This window comes from Eupeodes corollae, chromosome 1, assembly GCF_945859685.1.
Source record: "Eupeodes corollae chromosome 1, idEupCoro1.1, whole genome shotgun sequence".
NCBI classification, from domain to species: Eukaryota; Metazoa; Arthropoda; class Insecta; order Diptera; family Syrphidae; genus Eupeodes; species Eupeodes corollae.
In genome coordinates, this window is record NC_079147.1 from 240,243,166 (window position 1) to 240,264,660 (window position 21,495).

Below are 21,495 nucleotides of genomic sequence, written 5' to 3' on the forward strand. Positions count from 1 at the left end.
ACGAAGTAAAAGCCTCTTCAAAAGGTCAATGGAATATATTGGGAACACTAAATGTCACCTTATACCTTCAAGGGTTCTTAAATTTGTTTAAGAAAAAATTATTAAATTCTATTTGTTTTTCGTATATATATTTTACGGTAGAATATTGTCCATTAACATCATATTAAAAAATTGTTACAAATACAGACCCGAATTTCATTAAAATAGCTTCTTGCCAATTTTAAACAATGCGGGCTTAGTGACTTACGTCTCTCAACCATTCCTGTGTGCGAGGGACCTACACTTTTAGGCTGAATTCGACCTTCTAATTTGAGAAAGCACTTTTCATGACAAGGAATTACTCTTGGAGAATTTGTCAATTCCTTTTGAGAGGCAGTAACCTTGAAAAAAACTTAAGATGACACAGGCAAGACCTCTAGCATGACAGTCCAACACATTTTTTGTTTTTTTAATTTTTTGTATTAATTATTCTTAAAATTATCTTAAAGCTAGACAAAAATTCATAAAACTATCCTAATTAACCATAACTTACAACTAACTTACTGGTCCCATACGGACACTCTAAGCTAAACAATAATACTTAATTCTAATGTCTTTCGGCCCTAAGATCTAGTTTACTGTGATTCATTTTATTTAGTTTTTGTTGATTAGACAATTATTTCAGTATATTTTTTTTTATTTTTACTTAAAAACTACTTTAAATTAGGTCCTTAAAATAAAACTTAAACTACCTATTTTACCTTTAAACTACTTAAAACTAGAACAGCCACAGCAGCAAATCTAACTATCTAACATTTTTTGTTTTTCATTTTCCTTCATTTTTTCCTTATTCAATTTTTTTTTTGTAATAATTTTTGTTTTATGCCACCATGCCTTTTGTACTTAAAACTAAACCCTTAAACTATAAAACAAGTAGGTTAGCCGTCCAAGGCTTAAAACCCCATCCCGACTACCCACTATCAAGTGCCGATTGAAGCCACTAAAACTGGTTCTCATGCTTCACCCTATCAGTTCGGTCCCGTTCGCACAAAGCCCTACTGAACAAAAGGAGCTCTGCTCCGCCTTGTGCCATGACGTCCCGATTGTACCCATGGTTCTTCGTCTCATGTAGTAGATTAGCGGAACAGCCAATCTATCCTATTTCAGACCGCATCTATCTATAAAGAGGAATGCCTCTGGTGGCATGAAGCCGCTCAAGCGTACACTCTCAAAATACTTTTTATTCGGATAGATAGCCTCGAAAATTTAATTGTTGGTTGAAGACATAGCTCTAGCAATGTGACCTCGGACGAGTTTCATTACGGAAGTGTCAATTCTGTTGATTTGAGACCCCTTGTATAGAACCTCATTGAAATAGTAATGCACGTAAGAGGATTCTGCTGTTCGATATAAGCCAGTACAGCGTCGTAAACACTGCCGCTCGAACACCCGAAACTTCTCCATCTGGGAAGGGGCAACGGTGAACCACACAGGACAACCATAAACGATCATTGGCCGTATGAGGGCTATGTAGCAAAATACCTTCACTCTGGGTCCAAGTGCTGTAAAACAGCTGTTTCATCAGAGCGAAGGTTCCTCTGTGCCTGGTCAGAGCTGCATTTATACGTCTGTCGAAATATAAATACTGATCTAACCAGATACCGAGGTACTTCATCTTGCGCCAATTCTTTCACGTATTCCGTGGGCCTAGCCAACGGAGTCCGGAACAGAACTGTGTCAGACTTCTGGACATTTATTTTTAGTTTCCAGTCGTCGCAATATCGCTGAATCTTGTCGAAATCACGCTGCAAGAGAATTCTAATAACCTCAACCTTTCGGGACGTTCTGTACGCAATTAGATCGTCGGCGTACGCAATTGCCTTTGCAAGACTACCTATCAGATCGCTGGTGTAAATGCTGAAGAGAATCGGCGAATTCACCGCTCACTGTGAAAACCATTTTTAATTGAAAATGTTGTGGTAGAAGTTACATTGCCACTTTTGACAACAAACTTTCTACCGTTAAGCATATCATAAAGTATATATAATAATGGTTTGCTTATGCCAAGACTGCTCAGTTTTAGATAAAGACCCTCTAACCATACGGTATCAAAGGCCTTTTCCAAATCAACCAGAACAGCACCTGTGCATTGTTGTTTTGATTTATTCCATTGGATATCAGAAACGAGTTTAGACGCAGCATGAATTGTGTCATGACCCGCCTTGAACCCGAACTGTTTATCCGGAATTATTTTGTTGTCCGCAGCCCACTTAGTCAGTGCCCTCTTGATTATCTTTTCGGAAACTTTGCTAATGCTTGGAAGAAGACTTATCGACCGAAGATTTGACGGGTTGGAGTTGTCCTTTCCCTTTTTCGGGAGGAGATTCACAGCAGTCGTCCAATTCATTGGATAATATGCATTATTGAAGAGTGTTGTATAAATATCATTTGCCTCCATTAGTAAATTTCTTACAACAAGGGACTTGGTCCCTTTAGCTCGGCGATTATGACATTTGCCAAGAAATCGTTATTGAACCGCATGCAACCGCTGTTCTCAGATCGCCATCGTGTCATTTCATTTCTTAGGTAAAAGTGATTAAGTAGAGCTCTGTTTTCCAGGTAATGGTTGGAGCGAATGCTAACATTCACCATGTACACTTGCTGGAAAGCAGCTCCCACCGGCACCACTTTTTCCTTCGGATCTTCAATTATAAAAAAGACTTCCGTCAAAGATGGCTTCTGGATCTATTTTCGCTGTGCTGAGTACGTCTCTGTTCTCTTCAGTTCTTTAGAATTTCACATACGAAAAGTCACTATCATCTTTTTCCTGAATATCTTGTTGGAACATACTAACGGTCCAACTTACTAACCATCATTCTACGGGAACTACACCTTAATTGCTTACGCAATCCAAATCTAATTGTAAACTTTTCTTTAATTTGTATTCGATCCGAAAACAAAATGTTAAAGTGTATACTTTTATTTTTAACTAAATTTGTACTAAGAAATTATATCGTTGGGGAAATTGTTTCTTACTTTGAAAAATACCTACGAACATTTAGAAGATACAAAAGTCCGGTTGCAGAAATTGTTGAAAAATTTGGCTTCTGTTAAAAACTTTGACCAAATAAACATTTAATTGCACTATGACTTCAGTTCTATAAAATCCTATTGCTCCTTTAAGACTCTTCTAAGGGACAATCTGAAGACAATCATTATAAATCATTTATTAAATTCAATTCAAAGATTTCATTCATTGAATTCACCTTAAGCTTGAGACTTAACATTTTGCAATCACAATTCACTTGACCTTAAAAAGACTGCAATCATTTTTTGTTCCAATCATTTGATTTTAATCATCTGATTGCAATCATTTGAGACTTCCTTCATTCTTTGCATTTACTTAAAGTCATTTCATTCATTTAAAGACTTTGTATTCTTTGCATTATTCTAAAGTGGCTCATACTCCTTATTTTTGGTGTAAAGCACCGATATTTAATGTCAGACACCAAGCGATTAAAATCAAAATGTTGAAAGTATTATGTAATAAAATTTCACTGGAGAATGCAATAGATTCAGAGACTTCAAGTTTAAGCAAAGGCTTCGAAAGGATGCAAAAAATGCAAGAAGATAATTGATTGGAGAAAAAGTTATTGCAATCTTTCCAAGATCACATTTGATTGTTGATTTCAAAATCTGAAGTCCAAACTTGTACATGATTGTATGAATGGAATCTTTAGATTGGAATCATAAAAGATTGCATTCCCAAAAGAGTGTATTCTTTTACAATCTTGCTTAAAAAAAAAAAAAGTAGCTGACCCGGTAGATGTTGTTCCAATCAAAAAGTGAATAGTTAAATCAAATTATAGGTTCGTTCTTAAGTTCTTTTGTTTGCCATTTTTGGGGCTTGTTAGGTCCAAAAGTCGAAAGAAATTAGTTTATCATCAAGCTTTACAATATTTATTTATTTCCTTAAAAATGACAATATGCTAATGACATTACAAATATGGCAAATGCTTCATATAAGAGATTTTTAAACCAAAATCATTTTTTAAGAAAGTATAAGTGTTCAAAATTATTCAATCCAACTACGAGTATGTATTTCCTCCAAGCATTTCGAATGTCATTTCGTCGAATTTTAGATCATAGAAGTTCTACTTCATTTGCATATCAAAATCTGTCATTTACCAATCTTGTTTCAGGAAATTAGTGGTCTGGTTGGTTGTCATTCCATTGAATTATATGTGTCACGAACTCTCAATGACTTTATATCAACATTCGTCATTTTTATTTTTATAAATGGAACAAGAATATTTATTTTAAAAAAATATATACACCCTCCAATAGCAAGTCTCCATTGAATTACTAGTTTAATTACTAGAAACTGTTATTTTTATCAGTTTGCTGACAACAAAAACAACAACAGCAATAATGAATTATTAGTCGTGGGAGTAATTTTCAACAACAAAACAATGACTGACTGAACTGGAGGTCATCAAATTAAACCACATTTCAATACAAGTTCTAAATTATTAAAAATAAAATTTACTTCAAGTGAGTTACGAACTCCGGAAATTGTAAATTAATGTAGATGCATATGCAAGTCACTTTAATCGTACAAAAATTTAGTCGTGTCTAAAACAAGTTTAATAAAAAAATTTAAAATAAAATTGATTGCAAAAAGCAAAGCACTAAAAACAACGACTCTCATATCAAATTGTGAAATACAAAATCCAGTCATTTTAAAAGTGGTTTGCATAATGATTAGAACGGCGGTGTGGGCTTAGGTTAAGCAAAGTTTTCAGCTTGATGTTGATAAAAGTGACGAGAAATGACGTTGACTATCACAGAGAAGCTCCCCTTGACGAGAAACAGAAGGTCTGGGTTGAAACTAGCTTGGTGCATGTTTTTGTGGGGGGCATTACTTTGAAGAGGAATCATTGACATTGGTGACATTGCTTGGAAGTGACAAATCCTCTCGAAGTCTTTATTTTTCCAATCTTCGAACATATTTGATTCAGCATATGACTGGAAATGTATCCACTATTCCTGGATTTCTGCTGATTACAAACAAAAACAGATCTCACTCAAGTGAATATTTCTAAAATGAGTCACCTCTTATGCATAGTTCTTCTCGCCGTGTCATTGCATTGATTTGTATTAAAATAAAAACTGATGTCATTCTTAATTTTTGTGATGACAACTAGCTGATCCGGTAGACGTTGCTCCATTCTTCCCGACAATAGGTTTTGGCTAGCATCAACAAATAAAAATGTACTTAATTTTTCATAAATTAAAAAAGTACGTATACGCCTTAGTGAACAATTCTTATGTCTTCGTTTTTATACAGAATTAAAAAAATGTATGTAAAATTTTTGGGGGGATTTATTAAGATCAAATTTAATTGTTGATCTAAAAAGACAGGTTCTTGAGTTTCTAGTTTTAAAACACAAATATTATTTATTTTTATATAGTTTCCCTTCGAACTTAAGTTTGTTTACATCCTTCATGACAATAAATTTTCCCTTTGACGATTTATACTTATTATAGTTGTATTTTTCAGTCAATAACAATAACAATAACAGCTGCGTGAAATTTAACAGAAATCAAGTTATCTTTATTACGCAATTTCAATCTTTAAGGGTCTTTCATGTCATTTTTATGCTAAACCTCTTTTTAAGGGTTGATTATCATAACTTGAGTAGATTCTTATTCGAATTTCAATGATACAAGTATTTCTCATAGATTTGACGACATTTCAGGTATATCTTAAAAAATATTACTCATGTTTTTGTTTTCTTTCTTTTTGTTTGTTATCCTCCGAAACGACAGATGGTTTTGTAGTTGGTTCATTTATGTACACTTGAGCAAATATATTTCCGTCAAAGGTATAAAGTTTTTGTTGGCATAAAATAAGGTGAACCTATGTGTAATTTAGGTAGGTTTAGGTACCTACTGATAAAATACCACAACAACATAATATCGAATTCCTATACAAATACGCAAATATTTTAGGTATGGTACCTTGCCTACCTGTGTGAATTATTTAAATAAACTTGTTTCTTTGAAGTACTACTCGTACCTAATTAAATATTCTTAATTTTTAATTTCTGAAAAAAAATATAGGTGTATTTTTTTTTCTAAAAATAATCGTATTGTGAACTTTGTTAGTTTGAAGTAGAGTTTGGAAATAATGATTAATTTTCGTAACGAATACACCGCTACATTATCGACTGCCATTGAAATTTCGCATAAGCCTAATTTCAATTGAAGCTAGTGAAGTTAGTTAAGAAACTCTACCGGGTACGAAGTGCTCTATTCTGTCATGGACAGAGTGTCTATTGACAAATACTCCCTTTATCTTCCTGAAGTTGTTTTTAAGGTTCATCCCATTTTAAGGAATTTTTAGGATTTTTTTTTACGACCAGTAAATAGATACAACTTTATTAAGTTTTAATATCATTTATTTAATATCATTTATTGTAAAGAACAACGGTGTGAACAACTCCACCTAAAAAAAGTGAATGGCGTTTTAATCTGTGAGCCTAAATGCATGGACGGAACTATCACAAATGAATATACCAAAAATTGGACTTTTCGGAGACATTTGAAAAATTTGGCGTTTTTTTCATTCGGTCAAGCCGTTTTTGAGAAACAATGAAGGGAAGTTTGAAAAACACGATTTTGAGAAAAACTCGTTTAAAGTTTCAAGTCCTCTTAACTATGAACATATCAACTTACCTTTCAATCGGCGATGCCTGGTTCATAGAGTATTCCTTCCTGTTCTTCTTGAAACTCTTTCAAAGCAGATTGCTTAGCTCTTGAATTAATTCTGGCTTGTTTAACGGCATCACTTACGCTCAGAACGAGCGATTAGTTTTTCATCACGTTTCTCAACATAAGTATGAGCTTAGCGGCCTATTCTCATAACCGACATTACTTTTAAATTACCTTCAAAGCCTTCATTAAAGATTCCTGATTAGCTTTATCAGTAAGTTTGCCTTGTCCTTTTCCACCGATTCCTTTATTTGTTTTATCTTTCTTAACAACCAGAAGTCTTATCTTTAAAACGAGTTCGAATTTTGAAAAATCCCTTTACTACCGTATTCTAGACATAAACAAAAAAAAAACGATTTTTTGAACCCATCACATGGGATGAATCGAACTTTGAGTCATGTATGTTATGTTGTTAATCAGGGTAAACACTTGCATTAAGTTGAGAATTCCTTAAGTGTCACTTAGCACTCGGCATCGGTGTTTATCCTCGCATCTTCTGTTTTAAAACATTTTTCAGCATAGTATCGTGCGTCAGTGTCGTAATTAAAAACACCTACTGATATGCAACACTGATAGGTCCAGAAACAGGCGACATTTATAGCTATGTTCTAAAATAAAAAAATAGTAATTAAAATCGTTACCTGCGGATCTGCTCGAATGAGCTGTGAATAAAATATTTTACCGCGGTAAAAAGTAGTTCAAAAAATTCTCCGGGATCGTAACTACCTCCACATAAAAAATCATGTCATAATACTGCTCCGTTGCGACGTGAAGGAAGGACAAACAAACAAACAAGCAAGCAAGCAAGAAAAACAGATTTTTCCATTTTTAAATATAAATATCTGTGAAACTGCATACAAACCTTTTCTGCATTTCTAATTGTTTGTTTATTTTTTTCGTGTAAAAATATCTGTTGAAAGATTTGGACTTTCTCTCTTTTTTATTTTTTAATTATGTTCATAATATTTTTTATAGTTTTCTAAACATCGTGTTTCTTCCTCAAAATTTTGGAAAAGTAACACTTCTTAAAAATCTCATTCCGCCTCCCTAATCATTGCAGCGTCTTCCAAGCTGAAATTTTAGCGATCAAAGTGGTGCTCTCCTGGTCAAGAGAAAACGTGATATCAACTTCTGATACACGAATCTTCTCTGACAGTCAGGCTGCTAATAAATCTCTTGACGGTGTCTCAACCAAATCTTAAACGGCCCTAGATTGTCGATCGTCTCTTAAGGAGATGGCGCAGCAAATTAATATTCACCTATGTTTGGTGCCGGGCCACAGAGACATCACGGGAAATTGTGGAGCCGATGAGCTCGCTAAAAATGGAACCCTCATGCCTATTTCACCTGAAAGGGAGGAGATAGGTACACCGATAGCTACAATGTAAACTTCTGCTAAAAGAAACGGCTTTTACGATAACAAACTCTCGGTGGCACAATTTACCAACATGCGCAGCCACAAAACTTATATGGCCTCCACTGGACCTAAAGCGCTCTAAAGACTTGTTATCTCAAAGCAGACTTCATATTAGCGCTCTAATAGGTATCCTTACGGGACACTGTCTTATAGGCAGATACGCAATACGACTTGGTGTAGCCTCAAATGACTTCTGCAGGAGCTGTATGGACGAGGAAGAAAAGGAAACAATCTCTAATCTTCTCTAACCTTCTCTGCACTTGGCCTGCTCTTTCACTAAGAAGCAAACTTCATCAGGGCGACTACTATTTTGATTATCCTAGTGAACTAGCTAAAAAGGATATCAAATATCTTCTTCGCTTTATAAAAAGCTCAGCATAGTTCGACTAGTAAGAAGTAATTCTCTAGATTCATGTGGTATCACAATGGGCCATTTCTTTTGGCCTAAGTGTGTGGATTTTGAATCCGCAGCCACTTTATCCTAACCTAACCTAACCTAAAAATCCCAGAAACATGAAAGAGTTTTGGTGAGAGTCGAGAATTTGTTGGAATATTTAAGGTCTTTACACTTATTTATTTTTAAATGCTGCGATTCAATAAAAGTTTTGGTACAAAATCGTTACTAAAAAGATTAGACCGTAAAACTTAATCAGAATTTTTTAGTGTTTATGTTAGCACAGCTGAAACTTTAAACATTTCAGCTACAACTTGTCGAATGTATTAATTTAAATCTGCTCAACTTTTTTGTGTAACTGTTTCGAAGAAATAATGGAATTTCAACTATAATAAGTTTATGGCGTCAGGTCGCTGCCAATTTTTCAGGATCTGTAACAGAAGCCCCACTTTACTTATCTAAATTACTAAAAATACTTAACATTCCCAAATTTTTTTATTTCTTTTTTAAAGAATTGTATTCTAAAGTTTCCATTTATCTCTATGGAGCGAAATGCCTTGTGACATTTCATTTCCTTATCTGATTTTTAACTAAGGTTTTCAAAAACTCTCAAGATGTGTCTGGTACTCTTTTTATTCCAAAGATACAGTTTCGTTCGGTAACAAGAGAGGGTTTCAAAAATTAAGTGTCGCTGCATTTTAATTTTGAATTTCTGAATATTGCTATTTAAGGGAGAAACAGAGTGTGGTAAAGCATTCTGCATTCGTAAAGTACGACTAAAGAACAAATATCTTTACTTTTTAGTACTATTGAAGTAGATCGCCATGAATTTTTCTAAAGGCACAAGTGTTATAATTAAATTTCTTAAGAGCAAGTAAGTGGCTATTTCACTGCAGTACAATATTCTAAAGTAACGTTAAAAAAGACAAGAGACATTACGACGTAAGGGTGTTTTAACAATGTTCAAAAACTTGTCATTCTTAATAAATTAGAGCAATTTAAAAACGTTGCTTAGTCGTACGTATTTTAAAATATATGTCAAATCGGATGTCACATAAAGTTTTGTTGGATATTTAAAAACCTTTGCCAAAAATTATTAGGAATAAGCTTGCCTTATACCTGCTTCAACTTCAACTGAAATTCTCAGAAATAAAGCATCATCGATTTAAAAGAATGACAAAAGCATGATTTAAAAATGTCTTTTTCATAAACCATTGATCGTGCTTAACTTTTCAATGGAATTTTAATTCCTTCTTCGAACTCAAGACTTACAACGAACTGAGACTTGTGTGTTAGAAAATAAAACAAAAACACAACTATACTGCTTGGAACATTATAAATGTATAAACTAGCTGATACTATACTTTTTGAGTGTTGAAACGCATGTTAAACATTTTCAACTTTAACTCAGATTCAAAATATCGATTAAAAATCAATTAATTTTCCAGTAATGAAACGAAACTAAACAGAAAATAAACTTTAACACAATTTTTCTTTAGCTGCTTTGATGTTATTTGTTTTTTTTTTTTTAATTTTTTTTAGCGCTCCGATATCAGTAACAACCTAATTAGAACTTGTACTTTGCTGCTTCTGATTTCTATACAACGATTACACTTTTACTACATACACTTTGTAAAATTCTCAAGATGACATCATTTTTGTTTAAGTCGAGCCGTTCAAACGACTTATTCCGACGAACCAACGAATCAAACCAAACGACGAGCGACGACGTGACGTCACTTTGTGCAATCTTATTAACAAAATAAAACATAAAAAAAACAGCAAAACACCTACTATACCATTAACCCCCAAACATCCTCAACCTCTATATATGTAGGTAAGGTATACCTTTTTATGGGTCTTATTTTGAGTTCTTTTTAAAAAAACCAACAATCTCTGCAAAAATTCGTGCTGAATTCCACCAAAGTCGTTGGAAGTTGAATTTCCCGAATTGACTGAGACTGAGACTTGACTGACCAACTTGAAAGGTATACCTATACCTCTACTATGCTAAATACATACCTTAGCCTACTCGTCGCGGTCGGTCGTCCGTTGGAGACGTCGTCATCGCCGTCGTCGTAAAGTAAATTGCAGCCAGGTAAACCCATTCAAAAAGATACAAACATTCTTATAATCTGCGAGTAAAGTGTATCTGTGTGTGTGTTTTTTTGCACTAGTGTGAGATTGAGAAGAACAAGAATAAGGTAGGTTGTAGACAAGGTAGGTTGTTGTGTGTTGTTAAGTAGGTAGGTAGGTAGCAAAAAGGTTCTCCCTTATCCCCGCCAAATCACTTCTTACCTTCTCTCTCAATCACTATCATCATCCTTATACCATCCATGTGTGTCAATTGTTGAAGAAATGTGAATGTAGTTGAGATACAGCTTTGGGAAAAATAGTAGGAACATTTCATAATTTTTTTATATCTTTCTTATAATAGTAATTTTGTATTGCCCTTAACATGTTTAAATTTGTATCCCGATGATAGGGTTTCGAAAAAAAGGGAATATGAATATAAAAATGGGGGGGGGGGGGGAAAAACAGAGTTGGGTAAATCATTCCACATTCTTGAAGTGCGGTATAACGAGGGATCTCTTTATTTGATACTTTGTCGAAACTAAATGAATATGAAAAATAATGGGCAATCCTCGAAGTGAGAGTATTTCTGCTGAATTGTTCAAGAGGAAGCGGTAGGGGGTGGTAGTAAATTCAACTGGTTAATTTGATAGAACATTAGTTGTAAAAATATCGATAAAGAACGAAAACAGAATATTGGAGCGGTGTGGTGTACAAATTTCGGTTTAAGCTCTTACGACTATCATTTTTTCCAAGTTCTATTTTGGATTGTAACCAAAAAAATTTCCCAAATATAAGAGTTATATTTAAGTTTTGGACGAATGAAAGCTTTAAAGCCCGGCGAAAAGAGGAGAGGTGACACATTTCTTGAACCGTTGCGTCGCGTCGCGTCTTCGGAAAAATTCTAAAATATCTAGTATTGTCGAAGTTGTGATTATTCCATATGCATTTCTGACAGTTTGGAATACGTAAAATCTTTGGTAAATATTAAAATCGACACGAGATAGAAGGTGCAAAAAGAGTCAATATTCCAGTTATTAATTTAACAATTGTAGCACCCGTGACATGATGGTTAGTGCGTTGGACTGTCATGCGAGAGTTCTTGGGGTCGATCCCTGCCTGTGCCACCTAAAGTTTTATTCACAGGTACTGCCTCTTGCGAGGAATAGTCAAATTCTCCAAGAGCAATTCTTGTCGGCATATAAACTGTAGGTCCCCTCCATCCCTGGCATCAATACTCGCACACAGGAATGGTTGAAAGTTGTCAATCACTAGGCCCTGGTTCTCTACGGACTTTTGCGCCACCTAATTTATTTGCATTTATTTATAATTTAACAAAAAAACACAAAATAAAATTAAAAACGTCTGTTCTCAAGGCTTGTCATATATTATAAAGTTTTAGTCTGTGTTGAGAAAGTGGAAGATCGTAAAGATCAACCCATGATTAACCTCGTCAATTCAAATCTTAGGAACCTTTAATTGCACCTGTTCTAGTCTCGATTTATGACATGCATAATTTGGTGCCCAGACTTGTCAAGCGTATTCGAGAATTGTTTAAACAAACTTTATAAAAAGCTGTTTTGATTCCATCTCACGTAACATAAGAATTGAATTAGACTTTTAGTCGAGTTTATTTTTGTGAGGATTTCAGTTTTTTGTTGTTCATTTAATTACACGAGATAATATTACTCTGTTAAACAAATAATAATCAAAAGAAATTACAGAAAGCTTTATCGTAAAGCTTATATATTCAGGTTTATCAACGTTAAAAATCAGGTAGTTAGGAACACAGTAATCTCTGATTTAAAAGTGAGTTTAAATCGCATTCCAATGCTTAATAATCATAAGTTCTTGAAACTGGGAAAGTCAGTTTGTTAGTTTTTTTTTGTTTGGTTGTTTGCTTGTTTGTTTGTTTGCTTGTTTGCTTGTTTGTTCGTCCTTCACGTTTTAACGGAGCAATATTATAACATGATATTTTGTGTGAAAGTAGCTAGGACGCTGGAGAGTGTTTTAAGCTAGTTCTTACCGCGCTTAAATATCTAATTTATGGCTCATTCGTAGAGATGTGCCGGTAACACTTATAATTAGATAATAAATATGCTCTTCTTTTAGAACACTAATTAGTAGCGTATTAATAGCTTAGGTTAGGTTAACATGGCTGCGGATTTAGAATCCGCACACTTAGGCCAAAAGAAAAGGCCCTAGAGAATTACTTCCTACTAGTCGAACCATTTTGAGGTTTTTATAAATTGAAGAAGTTATTTGATATCCTTTTTAGCTAGTTCACTGGGATTACGAAGAGAATAGTCTCCCAGATGAAGTTTGTGTCTTAGTGAAAGAGCAGGGCAGGTGCAGAGAAGGTGAGAGATTGTTTCCTCTTCTTCTTCGTCTATACAGCTCCTGCAGAAGTCAATTGAGGCGTCTCCAACTCGTATTGCGTGTCTGCCTATAAGACAGTGTACCGTAAGGACACCTATTAGGGAGCTAATATGAAGTCTGCTTTTAAGATAACAAGTCTTTAGAGCGCTTTAGTTATCGTTTTATGGCTGGGCATGTTGGTAAATTATGTCACCTAAAATTTGCTTTCGTAAAAGCTGTTCCTTTTAGCAGAAGTTTGAATGTAGCTAACGGTATACCTATCTCTCCCCATTCAGGTGAAATGGGCATTTCCAATGATGTCTCTGTGGCTCGGCGCCCAACATAGGTGAATATTAAAATGCTGCGCCATCTCCATAAGAGACGATCGACAATCTAGGGCCGTTTAAGATTTGGTTGAGACACCGTCAAGAGATTTAATAGCAGCCTGACTGTCAGAGAAGATGCATATAGCAGAAGTTGATATCACGTTTTCTCTTAGCCAGAAGAGAACCTCTTTGATCGCTAAAATTTCCCCTTTGAAGATTGTATTAATAGGTGCTCCCTTATCAATTTATCTGTCAAATAGCGATCATACCACCAAGAAACGATGTTGTTTTGAAAAGAAATTCAAACCTAATTAAGTCGCAACAGATATTTGGGAGTATTTGTCAAGAAACACTGTCATGAACTTAAAACAGAGCACTTCATACTCATTTGATTTTCTTTTACCACATAGGCAAAGCTGTGGGTAACAGCTAGTCGTTTATAAACTAAATAAACAGAATAGGTCCTAACTGACTTCCTTGTGGAATGCCACTGACTTTGAACTTGATTGATTCGTAACTATTGATAAGTACAGAATATGATAAATAAGACTGAGGCCATTTTACAAAACGTTTTCTTAAAACCAGCTCTGCGGTATCTCAGCCATAGCTTGACGCACATATATAAGTTTTTAAGTGCTCAAGTGTTAAAGGTTTGTCTGCATAGAAACGTAGCCCCACAAAAAATAGTCCAGCGGTGTCAAATTGCATGATCTTGATGGCCAGTTGATATCACCACACTCGAATTTTGTGTTATGTGCCATCGTCTTGTTTGAACCACATATTCTCTAAGTCGTATTCTTCAAGAGAAGGCACAAGAAAACTCGGTTATCACGTTACAATAACGCTCCGAATTGACGGTGACACTCGTTCCTTCGTCGAGCTCACCAAACAGTGACTTTTTGTGGATGTAATGGAATCTCTTCAATTACTTGAGAATTCCCAGAACCTCAAAAACGACAATTTCGTTCATTAACATACCCAACGAGTGGAAAATGTGCTTCTTGGCTGAAGAAAATTTTGTTCGAAAAATCGCCGTCCACCACTGTTGTTCAAGCACCCATTCAACGTATTTACGACGCACGTTGTGAATGGTCAGCTGGCTTCAGTTATTATGTGAGCTGGAATTTATATAGATGTGCATAGGTTTAGTTCTAAATGCAAAATACGCCATGACTATCCTAATTTCTGAGAACGACGAGGAATCGACATATTCAGGTCTTCGGCAACACTTTCACTTACAACATTGATATTATCAGTAGTACGACCAAAACGATGATGCACAGGCCTTTTCTGTAAACAATCCAGTTTCTTAAAATTTCTGCACTGTGTTGCCAATTGCTTGGGTAGTTGGACGATTATGTAAACCATAATCTCCTCTTAAAGCACCGTCTTTTAGTAGATTTTAACAATTTGTATGGATTGTGCGATAGATTTTTGTGAATGTCAGACTTTGAACTGAAAACAAAAAATTGGTTTAAGAACTTATTTTGACAGATATCGAATTCTAGCCCTATACTTTTGAAACCGCAAAATGGACAACCTATTATTAACAAAATATTTTTAGCACAACAAATCAAATAGTTAAAGAAATGCTAAAGACATAATTTTCCAAACAAAAATTAAGTATCGTTCATATTATTTTGTCCATGGCTGTATATACCTGTTCTGCTGATCAATTTTCGCTCTGCTATAAGATCGTATCTCAAAAAATAAGCAAAAGAAATAAAAATCACAATCATTTGCGCGAAGTTGCTCCTGCTTGAGATGATAGAGTCTATTATTGTTGTTGTTGTTGTTTCTTTAATTTTTGTTGTTGTTAAATGAAACAACCTTCGTTAGGAAAACACACCTACCCACACAAACGCACAATACAAAAACTTAGTGCTTACAAAATTAAAACAAAAAAAAATCTATTCAATTTGAATCGGATTAGCTCAGCTCTAGCTCTAACTCTAGCAAAAGTATCTAACAGATACTTTAAGGTGCTCCTACAAAACAAAATAACAACAAAAAAAACTATCTATCTACACAACCTTAGGCCATTCATTCACATTTGGTTTCTTATGGTTTCTCCACAATTCAACAATTCCAACACCGAAACCGAACCGATATCGAGTCGCGAGTATACCTTACCTAGAGCTAGAGTACTCTCACCGTTCGTGTCGTCGTTCGCCGTCATTTTAGTCATCGTCGTCGTCGGAGCACACCACTTGCTTAGACCGCTTTAAATTTGTATCTGGTACTGGTTTTTCAAAAGTATCTATGAGTAAAAAGTATCTGTGTGTGTGAGAGACATATTTTTTTTTTATTGTATGGAATGGAGTGTGGATGGACTGACTCTCGTCTCGAGCTCGACTGACTTGGGTTTTTCTTGAATTAAGACACTTTGTTATGTTTAGTCCCATTATAAATTCGATACCGAGCGGTCCTCTTTTTTATATATTGTTCTCTCTTCGTTCAAAACTTCTTGCAGTAATTTAAAAATAATAATTATTTTTGTGAAACTACAACTAAAACAAAAATTAATAATTCTTCATCTTCTCATCAACTATTTATCTTCTGGATAAATAGATTTTAAGAGAATCTAATAAATCGAAAAAGTGTTTTTCAAAAATTCGGAAAAATTCTTTTCTCTCTATCTCTCTCTCGAGAAAGAAATAAGAAAGAACTTTTCTTTACTAAAAAATATTCAATAAAATGAAAAATCCAGTGAAAACGCATTCAGCAACCTGTTTGGTTGGCATAATAAGAAAAATATAAAAGAAATATCGTAAAATTGTTATCTCTATGTGTATTGTGCCACATGTATCTAGATACATATTTATCTGAATGGAGAAACAATAAGAATGTACCTATATACAAAATTCTTCTTCTAGTAGATCTCTAGTAGAATTTAAAAAAAAGTTTACTTCTCGTGATAACCTACCTTTGACTACATACCTGCCTTATTTTTGTACCTTAAAGCTCTAGACGACATACTTTTTTTTGAGAACAATTTTATTTAAGTCAACAAGAAAAATAAAACAAGCTGGAATTTACATATCCAATAAATGGCAATTAAATTCAACTAAGTGTCATTTAAGAAAAAAGTCTGTTTTCGGTATTTTTGAAGTCAGTATCTATGTCGACCTTGATTAGGATTTCAGCTTCAGAAAAAATGAAAAGAGTTAAATCGAGTAAAAAAGTATCTAAATATTGTGTGTTTTTTTTTCTTTCTTTAATTAGGTTAGAGACGAAAAATGAAGCTTAGTCAGCCTTTCGGTTTTGTTGTTGTGGTTGTTTGCGTGTTTTTTTTCTGTTTTGTTTAAACTAATATATTTTTCTTATCGGAATAAATAAATAAACACAACTTTCTGTGATATTGCCATTCATACGGTAATTGATTGTTTGTTCGTTGATTTTTATTTTACAAGTGTGCTTCTTGTCGTCGTCGGGGCGAAATTCTTGTTAATTTCTGTAACGATTCTTCGTCAATTTAAAGGTTATTTCCTTTTACAGAAGGAGCAGTAAAAAAAAAGTACAAAACGTAATTGTGCATTCATGCCACAATTTTTATGTAAATTGATTATAATTTAACTGGGTGTGATTTATGTGTCCGTAGTGTATGTGATGTGCGTGGAGAGTATTTAATTTGATTGGATTTAATGCCTTTAATGGTTCGTAATTGAAAAAGACATCCACTGTAGTGAGTTGTTGAATTTCTTAAGAACAAGAACAATTTTGCGAAGGAGTGGAGTGTTGCATTTTATGCGGACTTCGGTGAATTGGTGGAGTGTGTGGTGTCATAAAAATGTCGTCAATTGTCGGCAGTAGGCTCAATGAACTACACATTTGATGACTTTTTATTGGCGAGTATTGGATTCGTGTAAGAAAGTCACAAGAATGTCCGAAAATGGAGTTATTTTGAATCGGATCTGTGTTACTTCGTGCATTTAGTGTCTTAGTTGTTAGACCAAATTCTTGACACTTTGTTGGATGCTTCAATAGTGTAAAATTGACTCATGATCTTCTGTGATGAATATTTACTATTTCCACTAACTTTTTGGTTAGAAACATTTCATCTTGTGAACATTTCAATTATTTAATGTTTTTGAAAGCCAAACAAATGTTCAATATAAAGATGAATGCGTGATAATCTATCTGGCTAAGTGCACATTTTCCTTGCATATGTTTAATTTTTCAAGATAGCCCAAAACTCACACAAAACTTTAACCGGTAAAGATAGAGAGGCTTTAAATTGAGTAAACAATTTTTAGATTTTCCGAGCTCGAAATTCTAAAATTCTGCTAAGTAACTTAGCCCTCGAATTGACAATGGGCCTGATCACTGAAGATCAGTATTTTGATGCATTTCAATAACCCATTTTTTCTGAAGGGGTTTTACTTGTCAAATGTGACAGTTGCTAAAACAGCGCCCTTCTCAAAATTAAACCTCTTTTTGGAAAACCCAATATTTTTACTTTTAAGGGTCGGAACACACGAGTGGTATTTATCACCATCCGATTTTATCCACGACTCGTCATCTTCTTTTTGGGACTCAAGAAGTTGTATTTAGTCTTTCTCGTTTTTAGAATCTTCGAGCTTCAAATATAACAATTAAGCTTTTCAAAGTAGTCACCGAGTGAAAATTATCAATGGTTGCACTGTTTTTTTGGAATGGTGAAGTTTTTACTTTTAAATGATAACTATTCCAAGAGTGATAGCTGATCAATTAGAGAGCTATTCAAAATGAAACCTCTTTTTGGAAAGCGTTATGGGTTACCTTTTTTAGGACTTAAATACTCGATATTGATGGAAAAGTGCTAAGAGTTCAATTGCTCTAAACGTTCATTGCAAAAATCTATGCTTTTTTTGTCTTTCCGAAGGAAATCTTCTAAAGACATTCACTAAGAATCGGTACCGAGTACCACCATTTAATCAGGGCCAATTTACGAAAGATTGTCAAATGATTTTTCTGTCTTAATTGTTACACAATGTTACACTTTTTCATTCCTTTTAATCCATCAGCTCATAAGGCTTAAAGCTTCTTCTTGATGTCAGAACATTGTATCGTACATTTAAGATGGTCTGCATTTCGGACATTGTAGTCATCGCTGATTTTGTAATTCAGCGTGTTTTTTAACCATTTTAATTTGGTTAAAATCACGATGTAGATCGGTATTTTTTAAGGACTTTGTTTTAGAATTTTTGAATAGGTTAGGCATTTGAAATCTTTGTTCAGCCTTATAGTTGTAGGCCATATTTTCAAACGGGTTCTAGTAGTTGTTTGTTCTGAATAGATAGGTAAGAGTTCTTTCCTTTATTAAATCAGTAAATTCGTATGTACTTGAAGTTAAGCAGTTCACTTTCTTTCTGATGTGCTTTTCGCTTAAAGTTGCATCTAAAGTCATTCCAAGGTATTTAGCAGTATTGGTATAAGGATTTTTCTGTACTGTTCATAAAGATTGCAACATTATTTATGTTTTTATTAAATGGATATGTTTTTTTTTTTTAATATTTTTGTACTAAATAATAAACATCAAAATTGACAGAACTCGCCAAAATGATTCTCGCTGACGCTTCTAACGATTTTAGTTAAACTTCTAAGCTGTGCAACATTTGAAATAGTTTTCAACAAAAACTACTCCAGTTTTTTGAAACTTTTTCAAAGTTATTTTTGATTTTGTATAAAGGGTGTTTTTTAAGACATGTGATTTTCAAAAAGAAATAAAACTCGTAGAATTTAATGTTATGGTCAAGAATCTTGCTTTATTATAAAGATATTATTATGTCTAGAACATGGAAGGCCCAATTTCCGACCACTTTTCGCAGAAGTCTTAAGCCTTCTGTGAGGAGCAGTTCTCTTCCAAGGCGGCAATCGCTTAAAGCTTATCTGTGAAACCTACTAAAAATAGTCCAGTGGTCGCGTGATCTTACAGATCACGTCACATGCCCACGAAGCGAGAATGCAAGCAAATATTTTGTTTGAAAATTTCTCCAGGTTTTTAAAACTTTTTTCAAGGTTATTTTTATTAATGTGTATATTAGGGACTGCTCAACTAACTCTATTCCAATTCAAAACACAACAAAATTGGTTTCGAAAAAATTTACAAAAAACTACGTCTTCTACCACAAGAGCATGTTTGTGCGATCTATCATGGTACATCTTATTAGTATCTTGTATGTTTTCGAGTGGGTTGCTGCTGCTGCTTCCGATGCGGCTGTTGCATTAATATCTACATATAAATTTAGATCCAAAAATAAAAAAAAAATAAAAATGCCCTGTGCTGCCGCACATAAAATTTGCTTTTATGACAGACTTTCTTCTGAATGCGCTGCCGACTTTGTCTTGTTCCTCCATCAGCCCATCACTATTTGAGGCAGCGGTAGCGATGCGGCGTTCACATAAAAATAGTTCAATAACCCTTCGCGCGAACAAGCTAGAGAAGGTGTCATTTCTTTATAGATAGATCGTGTTTTTTTTGTCAGTATTTTTTTGTTTTTGAAACTAACAATAAAAAAAATCGTCATAAAATTTTATAAAAGTTTATTTTTGTTTTGTAAAATTCATGACGAATAAATTTGCATTTTTGTAAAATATCTATCCACACCTAGTTTGAGAGATAAATAAATAGATACAGATACAGAAAGACATTAGACAGACATAAGACATAGAGAGATGACTCTTAAAATTTTACACTCACAGACCGGCATAAAGATACACTTTGTGGCATTGTGCCAACTTAGAATTCCTTGAATAACTTAATGTTTTGTTTGTCTTATTTGATTTTACAATTCTTACTCGAAGTAGCGTACTTAGAAATTAATTTTTGTTGAAGTTTTTTGAGTTACCAGATATTTTCTATTCAAACATGTAAACCTGATGTAACTTTGTCAAGTTAGAAGACTCCAACCCTTAGTCTAGATATTTTTATTTTACATAACAATCCCAACCCTTTTGACAGAGAAAGAGAAAAATTATGAAAACAATTTGTTTTAGTTGTGTGTTTTTGAAAATTTGTCATGTTTTAACATAGAATCGAATTTTATTTTAGTGCCAAACGATTTTTGCAATGTGTTGAGTGAGTGAGTATCATGAGTGAGAACAGAAAGATACCGAGCAAGAAAAAGTTAAAAATGTATTTATGAGATACAAAATACGAGTAATAATAATTCTATGTAAAAGGTGCCATTTTGAAGTGTAAAAAAAAAAGAAAATAAAATAAAATACACTCGTAATTAAAAAATAATAAAATTGTGATAGTTTGTTGACAAAGTATTAGAAAAAAGTAAAAATAAAAGAGTGCAGTGCCATTGTAAAAACTGTAAAAAAAAAATTGTAAAAATCTTCGAAAATAATGACAACTCAGTCATATTATAAAGATCGTCTTGGATTTGATCCGAGAGAAGCACTCTACGAACCATCATCATCGCCACCAACAAAAGCTAATAATGGTGGCGTTGCAAGTCGATACCAACATCATCAACAACAACGAATCTCTATATCACCTGGACATAATAGCAACAACAACAATCACCATAATCATCATAACAATCATCATCATGATCAACAACATTTGTACGAATCAAGTCCAGTTGCAAAAAAAGCTAAACAAGGAGGAACAACAACTTTAGCATCATCGTCGTCATCAGCCTTAGGAGCAATAGGAGCTTCAGGAGCACCATTAGGTGGCTATGAAGATGCTTTGACACAATTTAAAGGTACCATGTCTATTTGGGAATATTTTGTCGAAAACTGGGATATTGTATGTAAGTTTTTTAAAAAACAAACTCATTTCTTTGGATGGTTATTTTTGCGCGATTCCAAAGACTTTTTGATGCTGCTGCTTCTAAAGACGTGATGTGATGCTATAATGGAGTGTGTTTTGTAAGGTTTTTGTGTGTAATTTTATTAACAGAAGCATGGAATTGCCTTTTCTATAAACATTTTATTCAACCCATTAGTTAGTTAGTTAGTAAGAAAAATAACAATTATCAAACTATATTCACAAGTTAAATTTGGTTTTCCCAGTGGCCGTCTACCAGATTGACAATGTATTTAAGTTAAATTGTATAACTAGCCAAGTTGTTTAATTAAAAGTCTCCTTCCGGTTGTAATATATTTATATAAAATTTTCCAGCCTACTTTTCCATTTAGAACTTCCAATGTTTCGGCCAATTCCATCACAGCTG

General features: G+C 34.0%; 1 protein-coding gene across 31 annotated transcripts in view; it reads left to right on the forward strand.

The window, feature by feature from the left end:
* The window catches only part of LOC129942467 (dystonin), a 290,358-nt gene that overhangs the window by 122,491 nt on the left and 146,372 nt on the right, over window positions 1–21,495 (forward strand). For 26 of the 31 annotated variants that reach the window (XM_056051400.1, XM_056051409.1, XM_056051415.1 and 23 more), the window contains exons 1-2: window positions 15,685–15,796; window positions 20,358–21,024. The exons of 2 other annotated variants lie outside the window; for them this stretch is intronic. In XM_056051400.1, coding sequence (XP_055907375.1) covers window positions 20,661–21,024 — 364 coding nt within the window. In that variant the 5' untranslated portion in view covers window positions 15,685–15,796; window positions 20,358–20,660. Of the gene's footprint in view, window positions 1–15,423; window positions 15,564–15,684; window positions 15,797–20,357; window positions 21,025–21,495 lie in introns of those variants that run through there. 3 more of the 31 variants (XM_056051397.1, XM_056051398.1, XM_056051399.1) reach the window with 2 other exon arrangements.